Source organism: Sinocyclocheilus grahami, unplaced genomic scaffold (genome assembly GCF_001515645.1).
Source record: "Sinocyclocheilus grahami isolate Dianchi unplaced genomic scaffold, SAMN03320097.WGS_v1.1 scaffold344.1, whole genome shotgun sequence".
Lineage (NCBI taxonomy): Eukaryota > Metazoa > Chordata > Actinopteri > Cypriniformes > Cyprinidae > Sinocyclocheilus > Sinocyclocheilus grahami.
In genome coordinates, this window is record NW_015505523.1 from 38606 (window position 1) to 58890 (window position 20285).

The 20285-nt window shown below is 35.0% G+C and overlaps 2 protein-coding genes across 2 annotated transcripts; both read right to left on the reverse strand.

Moving 5' to 3' along the window:
* Positions 1–7085: 7085 nt before the first annotated feature.
* Positions 7086–13443, reverse strand: chrdl2 (chordin-like 2). Its single transcript, XM_016228719.1, has 11 exons — positions 13287–13443; positions 12431–12543; positions 12121–12214; positions 11870–12015; positions 11182–11275; positions 10967–11031; positions 9979–10147; positions 9685–9873; positions 9427–9603; positions 8670–8762; positions 7086–7631 (listed from the first exon to the last, which is right to left on the reverse strand). The coding sequence occupies exons 1-11, from the start codon at positions 13402–13404 to the stop codon at positions 7498–7500; spliced, it is 1392 nt and encodes a 463-aa protein (XP_016084205.1). The 5' UTR covers positions 13405–13443; the 3' UTR covers positions 7086–7497.
* Positions 13444–14975: 1532 nt separating this feature from the next.
* On the reverse strand, positions 14976–20278 carry xrra1 (X-ray radiation resistance associated 1). Its single transcript, XM_016228664.1, has 18 exons — positions 20221–20278; positions 19965–20080; positions 19451–19605; positions 19255–19326; positions 18895–18967; positions 18671–18768; positions 18407–18555; positions 18190–18294; positions 17487–17632; positions 17342–17388; positions 17090–17221; positions 16889–16982; positions 16687–16793; positions 16339–16596; positions 16093–16246; positions 15882–15997; positions 15704–15809; positions 14976–15211 (listed from the first exon to the last, which is right to left on the reverse strand). Exons 2-18 carry the CDS (start codon positions 20071–20073, stop codon positions 15054–15056), a joined length of 2079 nt encoding a protein of 692 aa, XP_016084150.1. The 5' UTR covers positions 20074–20080; positions 20221–20278; the 3' UTR covers positions 14976–15053.
* Positions 20279–20285: the final 7 nt, after the last annotated feature.

Below are 20285 nucleotides of genomic sequence, written 5' to 3' on the forward strand. Positions count from 1 at the left end.
TCTTTGGATTTGAGACTTTAGTCTTTGCAACTTTACAGATCTTCTTTATGCACCAAGAGCTTGTAACACTCCAAAGAGAAAGGAAAAATAAAAAATCACATCATATGACCCCTTTAAGCTCTTCTCTTCCACCTATCTTGTTCTGTCCATCCATGCGATTTAACACTTTTGGCCACCATACGATTTCAATTAGATTGCTCTTGCATAGCCGCTGAGAAGTGGAATGCATTTTTCAGCCCAGGTGGAATAAATCAATAGGCCTTTTCAAAATATATCAAGTGAACCCACATTATTAAATTCAAACTGGCCTTGGGCACTCTGCAGAGCCATTAAATATTGTTTGAGTGCTTCATATTTTGCTCCACTGTCTTTTCTGCTCATGTAAAAATACATATCTGACAAAATCAGAAGGGCTTTTGTAGGTTCAGCCCACAAGATTTTTCTATCCTGTCATCACCAAGAGCTTGTAACACTCCAAAGAGAAAGGAAAAATAAAAAATCACATCATATAACCCCTTTAAGCTCTTCTCTTCCACCTATCTTGTTCTGTCCATCCATGCGATTTAACACTTTTGGCCACCGTACGATTTCAATTAGATTGCTCTTGCATAGCCGCTGAGAAGTGGAATGCATTTTTCAGCCCAGGTGGAATAAATCAATAGGCCTTTTCAAAATATATCAAGTGAACCCACATTATTAAATTCAAACTGGCCTTGGGCACTCTGCAGAGCCATTAAATATTGTTTGAGTGCTTCATATTTTGCTCCACTGTCTTTTCTGCTCATGTAAAAATACATATCTGACAAAATCAGAAGGGCTTTTGTAGGTTCAGCCCACAAGATTTTTCTATCCTGTCATTCCTAACTCACACATGTGACAAACACTATCCACTCATTACTGAATATTCACATTTTAATTAGCTACATATTTACCCATGTGACTCCTCCCGCTTCCCTTTTGTACATCGACCCTGCTTGTGGTTGAAATAACCTATTAAGCAAGTACTTGAACTCAAGATTTTTTAAGTTCCTTTAATTTTTACAGACCCTCATAAAAGTTCATTAAGTGTAAAACAATTAATACGGAGAATCTGCATCTCTGAAGAAGCCTTTTAAGTCCGGGCAGAGCTCGCAGGCATGAGAGAGTCTTGCTTTGTTGATCAATGCCAACAAAATACATCAAACAGCAATAACTCAAACTTTGAGCAGTGATTTATTTTTCTAATCCCCCTCACTGTTCTCATGCAGAGCTCTTAAAGAATAAATCATTGTGTATTAATTGAAAGCAGATTTTTACACACGCTCGTCTGACGGGATGATATAACTGCATTTGGCTGAAGGACCACTGTTCTTTGTCAAAACAGGAAAATATGCAGAACATGATTGGAAAAGGCAGAGCATGCATCACCTTTCTGGGATTTGATGTCTTTGGGGTTATTTTTAGGGTGTGGGGTGCTCACATCTGGATTTGTCTTGTTGAAATCAAGCAAAAATTTGTATTTTTCTGATTCCGATTACTAAATAGAACCTGTGATCTCTTTACAAATGTCACTGAATGCACTGAAACACTGCACATGTGCAAAACTTGGCATGAATACAAGCCCTGATTATCTCTAAAACATTTCACATCATCATTCATCATTCTGTCATATTAGTTAACCGGCCATATGACACCCATCCATCATGGGTTGATGTGGCTTAATTACTGTTTTCCGTGGCAAAGGCCATGTAGTCTGTTCTCAGTTAAATCAGTACTGTTTGGAAGTAAATTTTTGTTATATTCATAATACTTTAATTTTGGCAGAACTTTTAGCAGCATTTATTATCCTCAGTGAAGGGATAATCATAAAGGAATAGTCCACCCAAAAATGAAAATTCTATCATCATGTATTCACTCATGGGTTTTGAAACCCATATGACTTCCTTTCTTCTGTCAAACACTAAAGCAGTTATTTATAGCAGGATCCAAGCTGCTCTTTTCCATACAATGAAAGTGAATGGTGACCATGAGCAAGAAAGATTTTCAAGGCATGAAACTCTTAGTGATTTCAGTCTGTTCCTCACACAAAATTAGTATATATTTAGTGCATTTTTATTATGGTTGATTTTCTTTTTAGAGCTTGACAGTTCCTGGTCCCCATACACTTTCATTGTATGGAACAGAGCAGCATGGACATTCTTCAAACGATTTACTTTCATATTCTACAAAAGAAAGAAAACATACATGTTTGGAATGACACAAGGGTGAGTAAATGATAATGATTACAGTCATTGATCAGTAATGGTGTCCTTACCATTTCCAGCAGGGATCAGGAAAGGCAAATTCTTGACTGGATTCATGACAGGCTGTTCAGTGCTTGCTTAGCATGATTCAGATCATTGGCTGAAACGATCAAGGCCAACTCAAGTAAGCAGAGAGAGAAATGGGGTACAAAAAAACCTTCTGAAGTATTTGGATGGCACATTAATTTACAGGTTACATGAACACCTTAATCAGCTACGAAAGCTAACCAATCCATCAGAGTTAATTAGCTTAACCCAGTTTAGCTCCCTTTGAATATTGTTTCAGTTGCTTAGAGACTGTGAATCTGCAGGCGCCATGCAGAGCAGCAGTTCAGAGGCAGAAACATTACATATTCACAGTGGTGGACAGTTTTTATATCAGCTCAATTATACTTTATCTGAGTATTTTTATTTTGAGAAATTTTTACTTCACTACATTATGCTTTCTTCACCACATTTGATAAAAACATATCATTATTTTGAACAGTGGAAATCACCACACTCTCTAAAACAAGATAGAAGTGTATAATTCAGGAACAAACTGATTCTTTTTAATTAACCTGTTGAATCAGTTTGCAAAAAGCTTTGAACAATTCATTTAGACAGATCTGATCACAGAAGTTCTCCAGTCAACAACTCTTAAGATTTCATGATCCAGTCAGAGTGAGTATCCAGTAACAATTCACTTGTTCATGACTGACTCTAAATGTGTAAGCACAGGTAAAAACTAAGTAACATTAAAATAATGCAAATTAATGCTCACACATCTGTCCTGCTGCTGTAGCATTTTTAAATAATATAGAACTAGTTTGTTCGCACAGTGGGTGTTGAATTTTTGAAGTCAATTGTTATGTGATTAAAGAATTGAGTCAAGTTGAGTTCTTGTTAAAATCTTAACACACTTTGCCCCATGTGACTTCCATTTTTTAAATATATGTATACACTATTTGTCACCATACATTTACAAACATTTTTTTATTCATTTAAATACCCTATTTTTTTATCTTGATTTTTGCACACTTGAATTATCAGTAAGTTAAATTGATATTTTCAGATACTGAAGTGTAAAGGGATAGTTCACCCAAAAATGAAAATTCTGTCATTAATTACTCACCCTCATGTTGTTCCAAACCCATAAGACCTTCATTGATCTTCAGAACACAAATTAAGATATTTTTGATTAAATCCGAGAGCTTTCTGACCTTCCATAGACAGCAAGGGTCCTACCACGCTGAAGGCCCAGAAAGGTACCAAGAACATCGACAAAATGGTCCATGTGACATCAGTGGTTCAAGCGTAGAATAATTTATACAAGAATACTTTTTGTGCACAAAAAACTAAAATAACGACTTCATTCAACAATTCTTCTCCTCCAAGTGACCGTGTTCTGCCATTATGGAGAGTACCACGATGCATGCGCGTGCTTTCCTCTGCACGTATTGAAGTCAATTGTTATGTGATTAAAGAATTGAGTCAAGTTGAGTTCTTGTTAAAATCTTAACACACTTTGCCCCATGTGACTTCCATTTTTTAAATATATGTATACACTATTTGTCACCATACATTTACAAACATTTTTTTATTCATTTAAATAAAAATTTGTTATCTTGATTTTTGCACACTTGAATTATCAGTAAGTTAAATTGATATTTTCAGATACTGAAGTGTAAAGGGATAGTTCACCCAAAAATGAAAATTCTGTCATTAATTACTCACCCTCATGTTGTTCCAAACCCATAAGACCTTCATTGATCTTCAGAACACAAATTAAGATATTTTTGATTAAATCCGAGAGCTTTCTGACCTTCCATAGACAGCAAGGGTCCTACCACGCTGAAGGCCCAGAAAGGTACCAAGAACATCGACAAAATGGTCCATGTGACATCAGTGGTTCAAGCGTAGAATAATTTATACAAGAATACTTTTTGTGCACAAAAAACTAAAATAACGACTTCATTCAACAATTCTTCTCCTCCAAGTGACCGTGTTCTGCCATTATGGAGAGTACCACGATGCATGCGCGTGCTTTCCTCTGCACGTAAACAAGGCGCAAAGCATGTTCTACGTCAGCAGCACCACGCGCATGCATCGTTTACATGCAGAGAAAAGCACATGCATGCATTGTGGTACTTTCCATAATGGCGGAACACGGTCACTTTCGACATGAAGGTGAGTAATTAATGACAGAATTTAAATTTTTGGGCGAACTATCCCTTTAAGTAATATTTTTCTTGGGTAATATTTTATACTTCATCCACTATTGCATATTTGTCTGGTTTTATCACCTGCCTTCATATAGGATGTTCTATGAGAAGAGTAATAAATCAAAGGGAAAAAAGGCAAATAGCACTTTCAAATAGCTGCTGAACATCACAGTGGTATAAAACGTAAGTCCATTTACACTTTTACATGCAACAATGGGAAGAAAAGCTGAGCAGAAAAACTCACACAGAGAACTGACCCATTCACCTGATTTATACCCAGTGACTGCCCCCAGCTGTTCAGATTGCCAGAGCCAAGACTAAGCATGCATAGCTGAAATTCAAAACCTTTAGCCAAACGCGAAGGTGCCAATAGAGCTATGATTAAAATCAAATTCGCAAGCGTCGAACCCCACAGAGCTGAAACCATTTCAGACTCCATCAAATCAACATGGACATAACAAATCGAAAGGTTCTCAACATTATAAAGGGCTCTTTTTGTGAAACGACGGCCTGCGTACGGATCAAACGGGATGTCCGACCATCCCCTTAAACTAACATACACAAAGAGAGAAAATGAAATAGGAGCACACAGTAAAATCCCCTTTGTCTCCCTCCAAAGCCGTTCAAAGAGAACAAATTGCCAGAAACTGTTAGATCCAACAGCCAGCGGAAATAATTCACAGCTTCATTGTGTGACTATTAAGGTCTGCAACTGAGGGGCTTCTGTTTCAAAATATTTTGTCAGGCCTTCAGTGAGAGATGAACAGCACCGTCTGGCACTTTGTGTGCGGCCAGCACAATGACTCATTGTGATAGAAGAGGAAAGTGGGCTTTTGGGATCTAGAGAGAGGGGATATTAGTCACAACTCCCTGAACTGCCCCAATCTGGGTTCGACGGCCCGTCTCGGTTCATTGTGATTAACATGACGGAAGAACAAACGATGTCAGGAGCCCGTCATGATGACGGGCCGCAACAGGTTTCTTCTCATTTATGTCGCAACGGATTATTCGTTCCAGCTCAAAATAAACATCCCATCATGTCTGCTTCTCATTTACAACATTATGAAAAGTTTCTCATCAGTATCAATGATCATGTGAACTAATGACCTGCTTTAGTACATGGATGTTTGATACCTAATACCCAGCATTATCAAAAAAAAAAAAAAAGATTTCCTATTATAATTATTGCATTAGGCCATAATATGGAAGCCCATTTCTGCCACAGAATAAAAAAATTAAAAAAGGTACTTATGACTTCATATCTCACAATTCTTACTTTTTTTCTCTCAGAATGTAAACTCAGAATTACAAGATATAAACACTTTATCTTTCAATTGCGCAATGTTAACTCGCAGTTGATTTTATAATTTGCAATTACAAGGTTTAAACTCTGAGAAGTCAGAACTGTGAGATAAAATTCACAATTACCTTTTATTATTTTTTATTCTGTGGTGAAAAATTACAGAATTTCGAGACGTAATCTCAGAATTCAGAGAAAAAAGTTACCATGTTTGTAATCACGTGATTCTGATGACACACGGAATTCAGACGGAGGGCAGGAAGTGAAAAGCAGAATAGATGAAAAGGAGGAAAGGTAATGGTTTAGACACTATTACAAGAGAAAGTTATAAACAGAAAATCACAACATATGTTGGACCGGATCCTTATGTTATGAAGAGGAGCGATTTTTTCAACTAAATTGAAATATTTGCCTGCCATCAAGGCGGTGGATATAGGTTAAGCAACTAACCCTGCTTGCAAACCAGCTATTTCGAAAGTGAATCCCACATTTATATGAGGGATGCGGGTTATATTTCACTCCTGAAACTTTGCTGCATGTACAGTGTATGTGGCCGTTGGTCCTGATAGCAGTATGAAAAAAAAACTTTTATTCAAATTCTGAATTGATTATAGCCTAGAAAGCGAGCCAATGGCGCTTCCATAGCTGTCACTCATAATGTTCCATTATAAACAATGAAGCTCTCTAAACTGCAACTATAATATCTTACTTACATTGTGTCTACATGTGGCGTTTAGCAAACAAGTTTCTGCTAGCGATTCCTAGAAAGAAAAATCACTTATTGCCCTCCAGATGCATTTCGCGCCACAGCAATGACGTTATGTACAAACAACCTATTATTAGATAAAAATTTGCAACTACCTTTTTTATTAATTTATTTTATTTTGATTTTTTTTGGCAGAAACAGGCTTCCATATCAAAATAACGTTTAAAAACAAGAACATAAGAACAGTCTATAAAAGAAATCTTTCAATACAATTTTATATTAGTTAGTCAGGACACCAGCCCAATATATTTCTCATCATTTTAAGTGCATACGAGTTATACATAATCAGATCAATACACACGCTACATACATTACAATGCAAAACATTTTCTGCATAGAAGATAGGCAGAAAAATATTCTATTGAATTAAAGATGTTGGCTGCTTTGACTTTACAATAAATAGTGTATTTTTATCTTATCCATGCTCCATATATGAGTAGCGTATAACTAAGAACAGTGGGGAAAAAAATGTGGCCTACGTCAACTTTATAAAAGCATTCTGGCCAATAAGCTTGTCTATATCATCCTTTGCTTTTCCTCTTATGTACATACAGTGGATGCTTGCTAAAATTACATAAATCATTCATTTTAATGATGATGATGATGATTGTTTTAAACTCGTACTTCCTTATAATTCCAACCAAATAGCATATATTCACTCACTTTTCTCATCAAACGTGCATTTTTCAACAATGCAACAAAAAGGACTGACCTCAAGGCCTCTGGAAAAAACAAAAACAAGGTCTCAGAAAGAATTCTGGGATGTCAAACTCATAAAGACTTGCGCTAAACTGACTCATAGTAATAAACAAGATCTTTAGACTACCTGCTGCCAGCATCTGGTTTTGTACTACATGCACATTGTGTGAGTGTGGGTGTGTGTGTTCTTCTGGTAATAAAATGAGTGTCAGACTGGGATGGCACAGTGTTAGAGTGGGGAGGAGACTAAGAAGTGCAAAGACTGTCCAGCTGTTCAGGGTTTAAGTACTTCACCACTTCCTTGATCCCGTCTTCACAGCTCCTAATCTTACTCGAGTCTTTCTGCTTGTCCTCTTCTTCTTTGAACTTTCTCCAAGCGTCTGTGCAAACATAAAAAGGAAAGGACAATCCAAACTGGGAAAAATTAAGTTGCATGCAGAAGTTTTACTGCAAAGGCCTGTTTCATAGCGAAGCATAAATGTATTAGGGTTTTTGAAAGTTAATTGCATCTGAATTATATGGAAGCTTGTTTCTGCCATGGGATCAAAACATTTTAAAAAAGACTTTTTTCACAATTCTGAGCTTTTATCTCACGTTTCTGAGAAAATTGCAAGATATAAAGTCGGAACTGCTAGATATAAACTCGCAATTATAGGAAAAAAATAATAGTTGAGTCACAATTACCAATTTTAATCTGTGGCAGAAAAAAAAACAGAAATGCGAGATATAAACTCAGAAATTCAAGGAAAAATATGTCATATGTCTCATAATCGTCACAGAAAAAGTCAGATTGGGAGATATAAAACAGTTGTAATTATCTTTTTTATCCTGGATCGGAAACGGACTTCCATAGCATTGCATCTCTATATATATAAAAAAAGTGATTTCTGCGAATACTGTAATACATACTGTATGGCAAAAACCATACGGATTGCTTTAGCGTGCCGTGTCAAACAGGCCTTAGTCTGTCTGGCAATTCAGCATTTAAGCTGAAAGACAGCCAATGCACACAAAATGCATTAAGAGTGACTTGCTGAAATCGTTAGACAGAAAATTTGTAAAAAGGAAATCAAAAACCTTTCTTTACTTTTCATGTTAGCCATGTTCAATTTCCTTTGGTCTCCTTCAACTTCTCATATTTCCTGGCAGCTGTAAATACTCTAAGCTCAAATATTTAGTTTCGTCCCTAGACTCTGTGTTTTCAGGGCTGTTTAAATCATATAGGTTGACATATAAGGAGAGGAATATGTTTAACTTTTACTCACCAAAAAGAAAAAAAGTTTTTTAAATCAAACTCAATTTTAACAAAATACACAGCTCAATGTTTAAATATGTGGTACTGTGTATTGTATGACCTTCTGTGTCTCATAAAGCAATAATTCTAAACTAATGCAAAACTAATTTAGAATGAAACATACCCTCATCTAATGTAGTCAGCAAAATGTAATTTTCCGGATGGTCTATGAGGTCTTTCTTCTGAACGTCACCTGTCTCCATCAGATGCAAAACACCTGCAAAGATTAGAAGACAGGTTTGAGGTAAAAAAAAACAAAAGAACAAGGTCAAACTTTACAATAGAGTCACATTTGTTAATGCTACTTCATGCATTAACTAGCATTAACAATTACCATTACATTTGTTACAGTATTTATTAATCTGTATTCTTATTAGTTAATAAAAATACAACTGTTCATTGTTAGTTTATGTTAGCTCAGGTGTGTTCAATAATATTAACAGATGCAACTTTTGATTTTAAACAACAATTAAGAAATGTTGAAATTAAAATTAACTAAGATTCATAAATGCTTCAGAAGTATTTTTCATTGTTGTATGTTGATTAATTTAGTTTAAAAATGTTAACAAAAAGAACCGTATTGTTACCTTAACATTACAAAAAAAAAACATTCCAGTGCGATAATACACAACCTTATCTTGCAGCTGAGAACTGGCAAAGATTTATCAAATTGATTTATAAAATATAGGACAGTGACTAAGAATTTGGATGAAATCTGGTAAAGTGAAAGAATCTTTTCTTCTATTTTCACCCTAAACAATAGGTTGTTCCGGGACTGATAGAAATGATGTGTTTAAACTGTAAGTCTGAAATATTCTGGAATGACTGCACAAAAATAACATAACCTGTTGATGCTCAATATTATAACTTGTTTGAATCACCTTCAACCGTTTTCCAGACTTGCACCTCTACTTCCGTGGCTCCTTGTCTCTCAATGGCAATCATCCGTACTTTATCTTCTGACTGAGCAGCTGATGGGGGTTCAACTTTATACACCAAGAGACTGTTATTGTCTTGAGCAATGTAACACTCTGTCCTGTTGCTCTCTGCTTTGAGCTCTGGAAACCAAGTTGAATGAAACACACTGATAAACCATGAAGTTTAAGTCATTGCAAATATAATATCACACATATGCCTACCTGGACAAATCTTACAGCATTTCCCCTCTATCTTTATGGGATGTTGGCATGGATACTGGTTGGGACACGTGATGCGCCTGCATTCTTGAAAGCCGTCCCTGCAGGTGCACAGGATGCACTCCAAGACCTTCCCCAGCACCGGGTGCCACACGTCGCCATGAGAATACGTCTTGCCACTGTACACACACGCTTAGACAAAGTCAGAAACCCTACATTACTTTGACAGGATATGACTTCATTGGATTTTGATGAGCAATTCTTGATATTTGGAAAGAGTGGTGCATTACAGTTTACCTCTCTGATGTTTGCGCTGTAGAAGAATTTTAACAGTAGTTTCAGAAGCTCCTTTGAGGTGTAGGGTCTGTAGGTTGAGACCTCGGGGAGACCCCCGCAGTGTCGACGGCGTGGCCCTAACTGAGCGACCTCTGACCTGTTCCGCAGCACACTGATCCACAGAATGCCTCTTGTGTTTCAGGACACATAACAACAAATGTTGTAACTCTGGACTAATATATAGAGTAGCATGAATGAAACAATAAAACAACCCTGTAAAACCTGACATACTAAATAATTAAAACAAAACAAAACAAAATCTAGTTGAGCATCATACTGTGTATACATCAGGCTTTAATGGCTCATATAGTATGAAATAGCAGAATATGAAGGCTCATACTCAAGGAGGAAAAAACACCTCAATTTTATTTAGAGGCCCAAATAAGCAAAAAAATATGCAATTTGTTGCAGCTGATGATATTTACATGGCCAAAAAGTTAGATGAAAATGCTTATAAATATCAGTTGTCACTATCAGTTGTCTTTTTAAGATGATTTATTATTATGCTTAGTTTTATGAGCAAAGCTCTGTAGTGTTTAATGGGGGATTGCAATACAATAATGATTGAGAGGTTGTACAAATAAATGTTTCCTCAAAAGCCTGATGTATTATATTTGATACTCACATTTAAAAGACTAATAACTAAATACTAATAAGTAAAGTTGTTACAGTCCAGTAAGTGTTCCTCATTAAATATTATCAATAATATAAACGTTATTCTTGCATTTACATTAAAAAATCAGTAGAAAATTCACAGAAAAAGATGGTGCCACCTTAAAGACTTTTTAGTTATATATATATTTATATACAGTATATAAACTATCAATCAGATCGCAGAAAGCATGTAGTAGACTGTGCAAAACAAGTCAAGTTTTGATTATTTAATAATTTAGAGATATCTGATAGTGTTAAAGAGTACAGTGAGTCCTCTGAAAAATTTTATACATACAACTCCTCTGTTCAGTTGTTGTCCTCCGTCCTCAAATGATGCAGAATTGATATCAATTGCACTTTCTGTTTATTCAAAGGAGACAATGCTATTTAATCACCACAATCAGGGGTGAAATTAAAACATGAATACAGCTTGTAATATTAATTTTGAAATTGGATGCATCTCAGTAGCATTCACACCTAAAATACTTTAAATTGCATATGTATTCTCACCTTTGCACACTAAGCAGCAAGTATCCGGGACTGACACTGGTGAGGAGCATGTAATGGGCTGACAGGTTTTCAATGCACAGAATATATTCCCATTCTTTAAGAGAAAATATTAAGAATCAGAAATTGACAAAACTATTCAAATCAGCACCTCAGCATCAGTGCCTGACAACATGGGGGAAAGCAAGGATAAATTACTTTTTTTTAAATTAATATAATATCAGGCCAGTAAATGTCTCAATAACATATGAAACCGTGGAAGGAGACGTAACATTTTTTACATTATGCATGGTTTTATAGATCCTAAAACCAAACATTTCTTTTAGACATTATTATTAAATTTTCTTTTAATATCTATGTGTCTATGAAACTATATAACTATATTCACTATTTTAAGGAAATAGGTAATATGGTGAATGCATTATATTTCATTTTAAAAGCATAGCCTTTTATCCAAAACGCCTTACACTGTATTCAAGGTACACATGGAACCCAAGAGTTTGGTATTGCTAGCGCTTCCCTCTACTGTTTGAGCTACAGAAATACTGTATTTACGCCTGCTCTGCGATGCTGTCTTTCAAAACACTTTATTATAAAGGATTTTTAAACTGTTTGAGGTTAGATCCCTATGTTCAATGATGTACTATGGTGACAGCAACAATAATGATATAAAAAAGACATAAATACTTACAGAGCAAGTACACATGACACACTGGTTTGACTGACGGGATGGGAAAAGCTCATGGTTGGCAAATGTTTCCCCTGTTTGATAAGTGCTTCCATTATACCTACAGGTTTTAATGGGTGCCCGCAGACCAGCAGGAGTTCTGTGCTCATCTGTGATTATGAGAATAGCCATCAGACATTTCAAATAAGAACGTATTAGAATCATTCATATCAATTTACATAAACAATGGGACCTGGAAAAGTGTGATGTTTTACCTGCACAACGAGGGCAACACTGCTGTGAGTTCGTCACTGGATTTTCACATCGCAGAACAGGGCATTTGATGCTGTTGCATTTCACATGACCAGACTATATGTACACCCACATGAAAGTAGACAGAAACATTGACATATTACACACAGTATGTGGATCTGACATGTGCATGCACCTACATGACTGTATAGGAAAATTGCAACATTAAATCTTATGGGAATTCATGAATGATCACCTGTAAAAACAAAACAAAAACAATGCATATGAAAACTTTAAAAAGTCGTTTTTTAGACTTGGAAGTTGGATACGTACCTCTGTGCAAGTACAGCGCATGCAGAACATGAATCCAAAGGGCTCCAAATAGGGGTGCCAGCTATCTCCTGGCCTGTACGTCTTCTCTTTAAAAGTGCAGAAAACACCTGACACTGTATGCAACACAAACATATAATCATTTGATTTTCAAGAATAGCACTAATTATAAATGGGTTTTTTTCTATACATAAGTTTTACAGTTTATTTAGCCATTTTTCTCAAAGTCATGACACTAAAAGATGGCACCATAACATTAAACTGTTGTCTACTACAAAAAACAGGGTCTCTTACTAACGAAGCTGACAAAATACAAGATAGTGATAAAAAATCCTCAGAGGATGATGATGATGGCATTATGACAGTTTATATGTTATATATTAAATTGTGCATCATTTTAAAGGGGAGTTATGATTATAGCATTTAACTTGGAGACACTTTTTTTATTTTACTTTTTAATAAAAATGTTATGTTCACTGAATCCTACAAATATATTGAGGGAGACTAATTACAACATTATTAGCAAACATGGCTGGGGAGACAAAAAAAGGCATCCTTATGGAGAAAAAGGACGAAAAAAAATTATTAAAATAAGGTTACTGGGTTTTGTTGTCTTAATGAAATGAACTAATAATAATATCGTTGTTTACACATATTAATGAAGGACATAACAGACACCCTTTGCCGCAATGACAATCATTTTAATGACTTTGAAACACTGAAAGCGCCGTTATAAATTAACTTGTAAAATATAACTTCATCACACAGCATTTTCAATACAATCGTTTCGCTGGCAGAATGATGCAACGAAGTGTGATGCCCATTTACCAATAAACTATTCTCTGATGGAGACACTTACTTTTTCCTGGTCGTACTGCCTCTGTTTCACCCTGAACGAAGCATCGCAGTGTGACCAAAATGAAAAGATGTTTCAAGTAGGTCATTCTTTTCTTCATATTCCAGGAGACTGTGGACATGCAGGGTTTGTCTTCTCAAACTTCTCCGCACTTTATAACTACGACGGTCTGTGGGAGTTTCTGTAGAGCTTCTAGGTTTTTATCTAAAGCGCCTCCTACAGGAAAACCAACTTGCTGTGTTGTACAAACATTATCTTAGAAACATTACCAAAAAAAAGAAAGAAATAATCAGTTATGGAAAATGTGAACTGCTTCAAGCTCATCAAATCTGATATTATTCTGATATATGTTTATTTAGAATTTTTTTTTATATAAAAATTGTGTGTAATATTGACAGTAGTTAAAAAATACTAATTGAGTTGCTGCTGCACGGTATCAGTATATGGACTTGAAATTTGATATTATGCTGATATATATTTAACAAGAGCTATTTTATGTAATAAAAAAGCTTTTATGTAAGGCAAGGCAAGTTTATTTATATAGCACATTTCATACACAATGGTAATTCAAAGTGCTTTACATAAAAGAAAAGAAATAATAATAAAAAAAATAATCACAGCAATAAAAAAAACTTTGAAAATGATTTAAAAATTGATTTAAGAGGTTTAAAATGAATTTAAAACAGTTAAGAATAGAAAATGATTATACATAAAATATAGTGCAATCAGTTCGGACGTTGCACAGTGCTCATTCAGTAAATGCACAGCTAAACAGATGAGTTTTGAGTCTGCATTTAAATGTGACTAATGTTTTAGCACATCTGATCTCTTCTGGAAGCTGATTCCAACTGCGGGCGGCTTGGAGATAAGGCTAGGTAAATCTGGGTATCATCTGCATAGCTGTGATAGGCAATAAAATAATAAAATTGATGATGTAAAAATTATGTAATTATTTTCTGGAGCAGTTTACACATTGTTGTAGTTAGTCCTGTTCTAAATATATTAACATGTTAATTGATGTTGTAGTTCAAATCAGTTTTTTGAAATTGTTAAATGAATATATATATATATATATATATATATATATATATATATGTCACGTTTATGTTGTGTTTAGATTTCCCTGTGTTTCTGTTCTTCCTGCCGGTGACTAGTTTTCCTGTGTTCCCGGATTAGTTCATTAGTTTCCACCTGTGTTGATTAATCATCTCATTAGTTCCCTTTGTTTTTTGTTTTTTCCCATTTCAAAACTTAAAGCTAAAATAAACCATAATGCTCTAATATTTCAGGTAAAATTTGTGAATTTTTGGTCACGTTTTTCCCAAGCTGACCAAAAAACATCACATAGGCTATTTAATTGTGTCAGAAACACTCAAAAGTTGTTATAAAAACTGTTGTCATATTTAAAAAAAAAAAAAAAGATAAAGTGATTTTAAAAATCATTTGGATGGATGGATGGATGGATGAATGAGTGAGTGACCAAATTTTGATGTGAAAAGGTCTTTGACGCAATCCCTCAGGGAATATACCGTTAATTTCAGAGAAGAATGTGAGGTAAAACACATGCCCATCTAGACATATAAGCTCTCAGCACATGATGAGAATAAATTTATTGCAAACTCAATATATCTGACAGCAATGACATATACTGTTTATTTGTAATCAACACAAAGCTCACACAATTAATCACCCTCTCTCCAATATCTTAATAGTGTTTTATTGCAAACTAAGACTAACTCATTCATGTAAAATCAGAAAGTAAAGCACCTGTTAGTTTAGATTATACATAATCTTAGTCTCAATCTGTGCTGCCTGTTCCACTCTTTTCAGATAAGCCGTCCTGTACTTATTTTTCATGTCCTTCAGTAGCGTCAGTGCTTCCTCGTATTCTCTCTTACAAATACTATTCCCTCCTTCGAGTACATTATCTGGATAGACAACATATAAAAGTGCATTTAATTAATATCATTCTATGAGTAATGATGTGTTTAATATCAGAAATATCTATTCATATTAGTTTGAATAGTAGTTTGGAGGTTTTCCTAGATGACATATCCAAAATCATTCCATTGAAGTTCATGCATGTAGCGCAGTCCTACACACTAGCAATCTGTTAAGTGTTGAAATAATAGAGGAACAGCTGCAAAGCCAAATAGAGCATTTCAAAGTAAACAGCGCTGAACAATCATTATAACATCTCTGCAGTGTACTTGTTAGTTGACCTGTAAAACATGCTAGATTGTGCTAGTTGATGAAATTTATTTGCTGCTCAGTTGGAAAATATTTCCTGCTGGAATAGCATCACTAGGCTTGACTTCCTTAATTACACTGGATTCCATCACGGTTTTGTCATTTTAATAAATAAGTGACTACGTATATTTCAAAGCCTGCCATAAAATGACAAAGGAAGTATCTGTTACCTAATGGAACTTTGCTTATCGTTTTCACCTCCTTTATTTGGGCAAGAAGTTCTTCAACTTTTTCTTCCTTCGACTTCTTTGGTCCCAAAGGAGGCAAATTTTTGATCTGTGAAAAGAATGTTTCTGTATTCTTATTAATAACAGATGCTGAATACACGGTATATAACTGATGAATTACCTTTTTCTCTCTTTCGGTGTACGGCTTCTGTGGAAGGTCCAGATTTGCTTTAGAATCTCTATATACAAGCAGGTTCTTGAGCATGTGCTCCAAAACACTAACGGCTTGTTGAATTCCTGCATCGAGAGAAATCAGTGACAACAGGAACAAACAAACGGCACTAAATCAAATAAAGCAAGAGGTCAATAACAGAGTTTAGGAAAGTTCCTACCAGAAAACTCAGGCATTTCTAGCTCAGGTGTGTCATCAAGTAAGATTTCATAACCAATCAGTTTTTCTGGACATGCTTTGCTGCCTTTTTCCAGTTCTGTTTCCTTTGAATCATCTGGATCTTCTTGGTATTCAGATTCATTTAAGCCATTCATCTGGAAAATTAAATCAAACAAAAGTTTTCTAACATACATATCATACAAGTCTTGATATGTAGACTTCTAGTTTCTAGGTGCAACAAAATTACCTCTGTCACAAAGAACGGCTCTGCATTTTGATTCGTCTCAAAGAATATGTCTGCACTTGTCAAGTCAAAATGCTCCTGGCCTATGCCAATGTCTTCCTCGTCGTCAATGCTTGTTTGAGACGAGAAGCCAAATACATGAGTTAACCCATACTCTAAGGGTAGAGGATTATCTTGTCCAGTACATTTCTTGGAGAAGAGCGTTTCTGTAGCATGTTGATTTGCCGTGATCGAAGGAAATTTTGGAAGTGTGGTTTTCACCTGAAAGTTTAAGTAGAAGGTAAATTGTTTCTGAAAGGATTTACTTTAAAAATATGAAGTGCTAAATCCAAACTTGTGCATTTGTGCCACCTTTCTTTTATGGAGTATATGTCGCTTAATGAGATTAGTTGTTTTTTTGCGTGTTATCTTAATACCCAGCTTGTCTTGAAGAAAACAGGTCAGCATTGGTGGATCGCCTGTATTGAAAAACACAAAAAGATGTGCATTTTTTGTCAGATTTAGTTGATTTAATGCACTAACAATGAGCCTGCCTGAGGATGTGTGAGCTTACCACTTCTCTGTGTTGTCAAGGGGTTTGAGTGAATAACAAGCTCACTGAGCTTTGGAAACAATGCCACGGGCAACAATGCCTCTTCCTCAGCTATCTAGAGGAAAGAAGTGGCAAATAGCTCTGCTGTCAATGACTTCATTCAGCTGTCTATGTTTGTAGCAAATCAAAAGCCTTTTAACCGCCAGCAGGCAATACACAGACCTCATTGTTGGCCAAATTCAGATGACAAAGTTCTGGAAAAGGTAGACGAAGACCCTGAGCGCATCCATCCTCCTTTCTCTGATGATAGTATTGTAAGGGACCAGAATGCATTTCGAGACATGGTTTGTCCTCCTATTTGAGAAGCAAGTAAGACTGTAAAATGCTGATAAATATCTCTGATAAATTGAATTTTTTTTTAATTGATATGATGTTTGTAAACAGGAGAATAAAAAATAAGAGAGAAAATCCTACTTTCAATATTTGTTCTGGTTTTTGCTGGCTCACTGTGATATCAGAGTCTATCTGGCAGAGAACGTAAATAAATGAACATGTAAACAACTTGTTTTCCAACTTAAAATTGGTCTTATTTAAAAAATAAATAATTTAATATACTAACACTTTGTCCTCTTGTCATTCACTGTGTTCACATTCTGTCCGATGCTCTGTGGCATAATGCCTGTCTGGGCATCTTGTAATGTTGCCATCTGTTCTAAGAATGGGACTCCTGAGATGTAATTTCCTTGTAAGTTGAGATGACGAAGTCTAAATGCACAATAAAGTTAAATAAGAAAATAAAAATGAAAGAGAATGAAAGAATAATTTGTGCAGTTTCTTAAAAATAAAATTTCCAATGTGAGCTAACCATTGCCTGTTTGCATTTTCCTCATTTATTAGTTTATAATTTATTACTTCAATTTTCTAAAAACAAAACAGGGCCATTTAATCACTACACATTAATGTTTACAACACTAAGGCTACTGTATTGTTTTGTTTAAAAAAATTAAAAGAACATTTTGTGGCTGTGCCTCAAGAGGGCAATCTATACCTAGAAGACTTGATAGACCACCAAATGTTACTCCTAACTGCTTGTAATGGCTGCACCTTTTGTGCAGAAAACTAAAATTTGCATTCATACATGCATAAATAAGGTGTTTATGTTTAAGATCCAATTTAAGCACCTGTAAGCCACATGTAATGCAGGCCTAGTGAGATAATCTATCTTGTTAAAAGTGACTTTTATGTTATATGACTGAAATTCCTTTAAACATTCCAGAAATGCCAGAGAAAACTATTTCTCTATATAAAAAAAGCTTACTTACCTCTTTAAGTTAGCGAGGCTCATAAACACTCCTGGAGAAGATAATTTGTTGTCATCAAGCATCAATACCTCCAGAGTTTGAAATAGTGAGACACCTTGTTCTGTGCTGTTGAAAAAGAAAAGATTATATGATACAGAGACTGAAAACTACAGTGAAATCTATGCACTATGGATTCTACATTTTGTCTTGTGAAGGAACTAGAGTAGTAAACATTTACTTTTCTCCAGGGCAGGTACAAGGTCCAGCCATATTGAGGGGAAGCATCTGCAGTTGGTTTCCAGTCAGATGGAGCACCTTCAGATGTGGTAGCAGGCCTACATTTAATATACTTTCTCCTGTTAAGTTATTGAAGGATAAATCCAACACCTGAAACAAATGAATAATGTCAAACTTCTTTGATCATCACAATATTCTCAGTGACGTCTGCTTAAAGTCTTCAAGGTTGAAATATGATCCCATCCCAGTATTCAAGCAAACTCACCTCCAATTTCTGGAAGTCTTCAGCATGAATTTCCAAATCATGGAGACTGTTCAATGACAGCTCCAATTCCCTCAGTGCAGGAAACCTGGCAAAGGGTTCTTGAAACAAATTATATAAGAATATGTTTTGTATGCAAACAATTTCGACTATAAATGTCATATATAGTCTATAAATATATATATACAAAATGTAAATAATATAAAACGTACAAAATATTGTATTACCTAAAGTTAAATGGTTATCAGAAGCATTTATGTATGCAGTGTTATCAAATTGTTCCAAACCCTCAAGTTTGACCTGTTTAAAAAAAGAAAAATGCTTCTGTGATGTAATGGCAAATAAATTTTTTTATTATTATATTTAATTAATTGATTTATTAATTTATTTACAGAAATAGATTAAAATAAGTAATTATATTGTAGAAATCTATATGTTTGGTAAAATAAGTCAAACATGGCTACATTGAGAAATATTTGATTTAAAAAATTTTTTTTAAACATTTATGTCATCTTGAGGCCTCCTGTTGAGAACCACTGGGTTAATCTAACAAACTAACTTTAAACAATGCTTTACACGGGGCTTACCGTTTGCAAATGCTGGCCACTGATGTTAACAGAACAGAGGTCAGAGGGCTTATCCACACAATGCAATGTAAGCTGAAGTATTGTGGAAGTGTTTGCGTGTATGTTCAATAAAGAATATTAAAAGAGAAATTGAACATCAATGTCACATTTTAAACAAATGAATGAATTAACACACAAATGTAATAAGCATTCTTACAAAAAGTTGAGCATCTAAAGTGTTGCTAGCACTCTCTGTTCGTCTCTTTTCATGTTTCCCAGAGTGCACTTCAAAACGTGAATCTGAAATGTTTTTCCTTTTTGATGTCCTCTCTTCCAAAGTATTTCTGTTTGCTACAAGCCAGTGTCCAGCCCCTTGAAAAATAAATAATATTACAGTGGACTGTTCAATAATTTCAGCTGTATTATTATTATTATTTAAATGTTAAGAGTTTATAGGCATGTTTTCCACAATAGTCAGTAAGACTGTTTAAAGAAATTAACACTTTTATTCAGCAAGGACGCATTCAACTGATCAAGTGACGTTAGAATCTATTATTTCAAATTAATAGAATGCTGCCAGAAAACTGAAAAAAGTACTATAATGAGGAAACAAAAATATTAAGCAGCACAAATATTTTCAACATTGATACTAATAAGAAATGTTTCTTGAGCATATTAGAAGGATTTGTGAAGGATCATGTGAACTTTGTCATCACAGGAATAAAAATCACCTTCGTTTCTTGGATGAAAAAATGATCTTATTGGGAAACAGTTTGAAGGGTAACTTTGTCCATTGTCCAGTTTGTAAATCCCCAGTCCTGTCATTCTTTCAGGGAGCATTTACCTCCTAGACAACATTAAATTGGGATTTATTTAATGAAATAAATCCCACACACACACACACACACAATACAATAAATACCAAATAAACCGTTAACCACAAACGTTAAGATAAAGTACTTTAGTAACTCTAGAAAAGTAACTTACATTAACTTGGAACCACCGAGTCTCTTCTACTATGCGCTCTGTCTCGAATATTTTTTTACAAACAA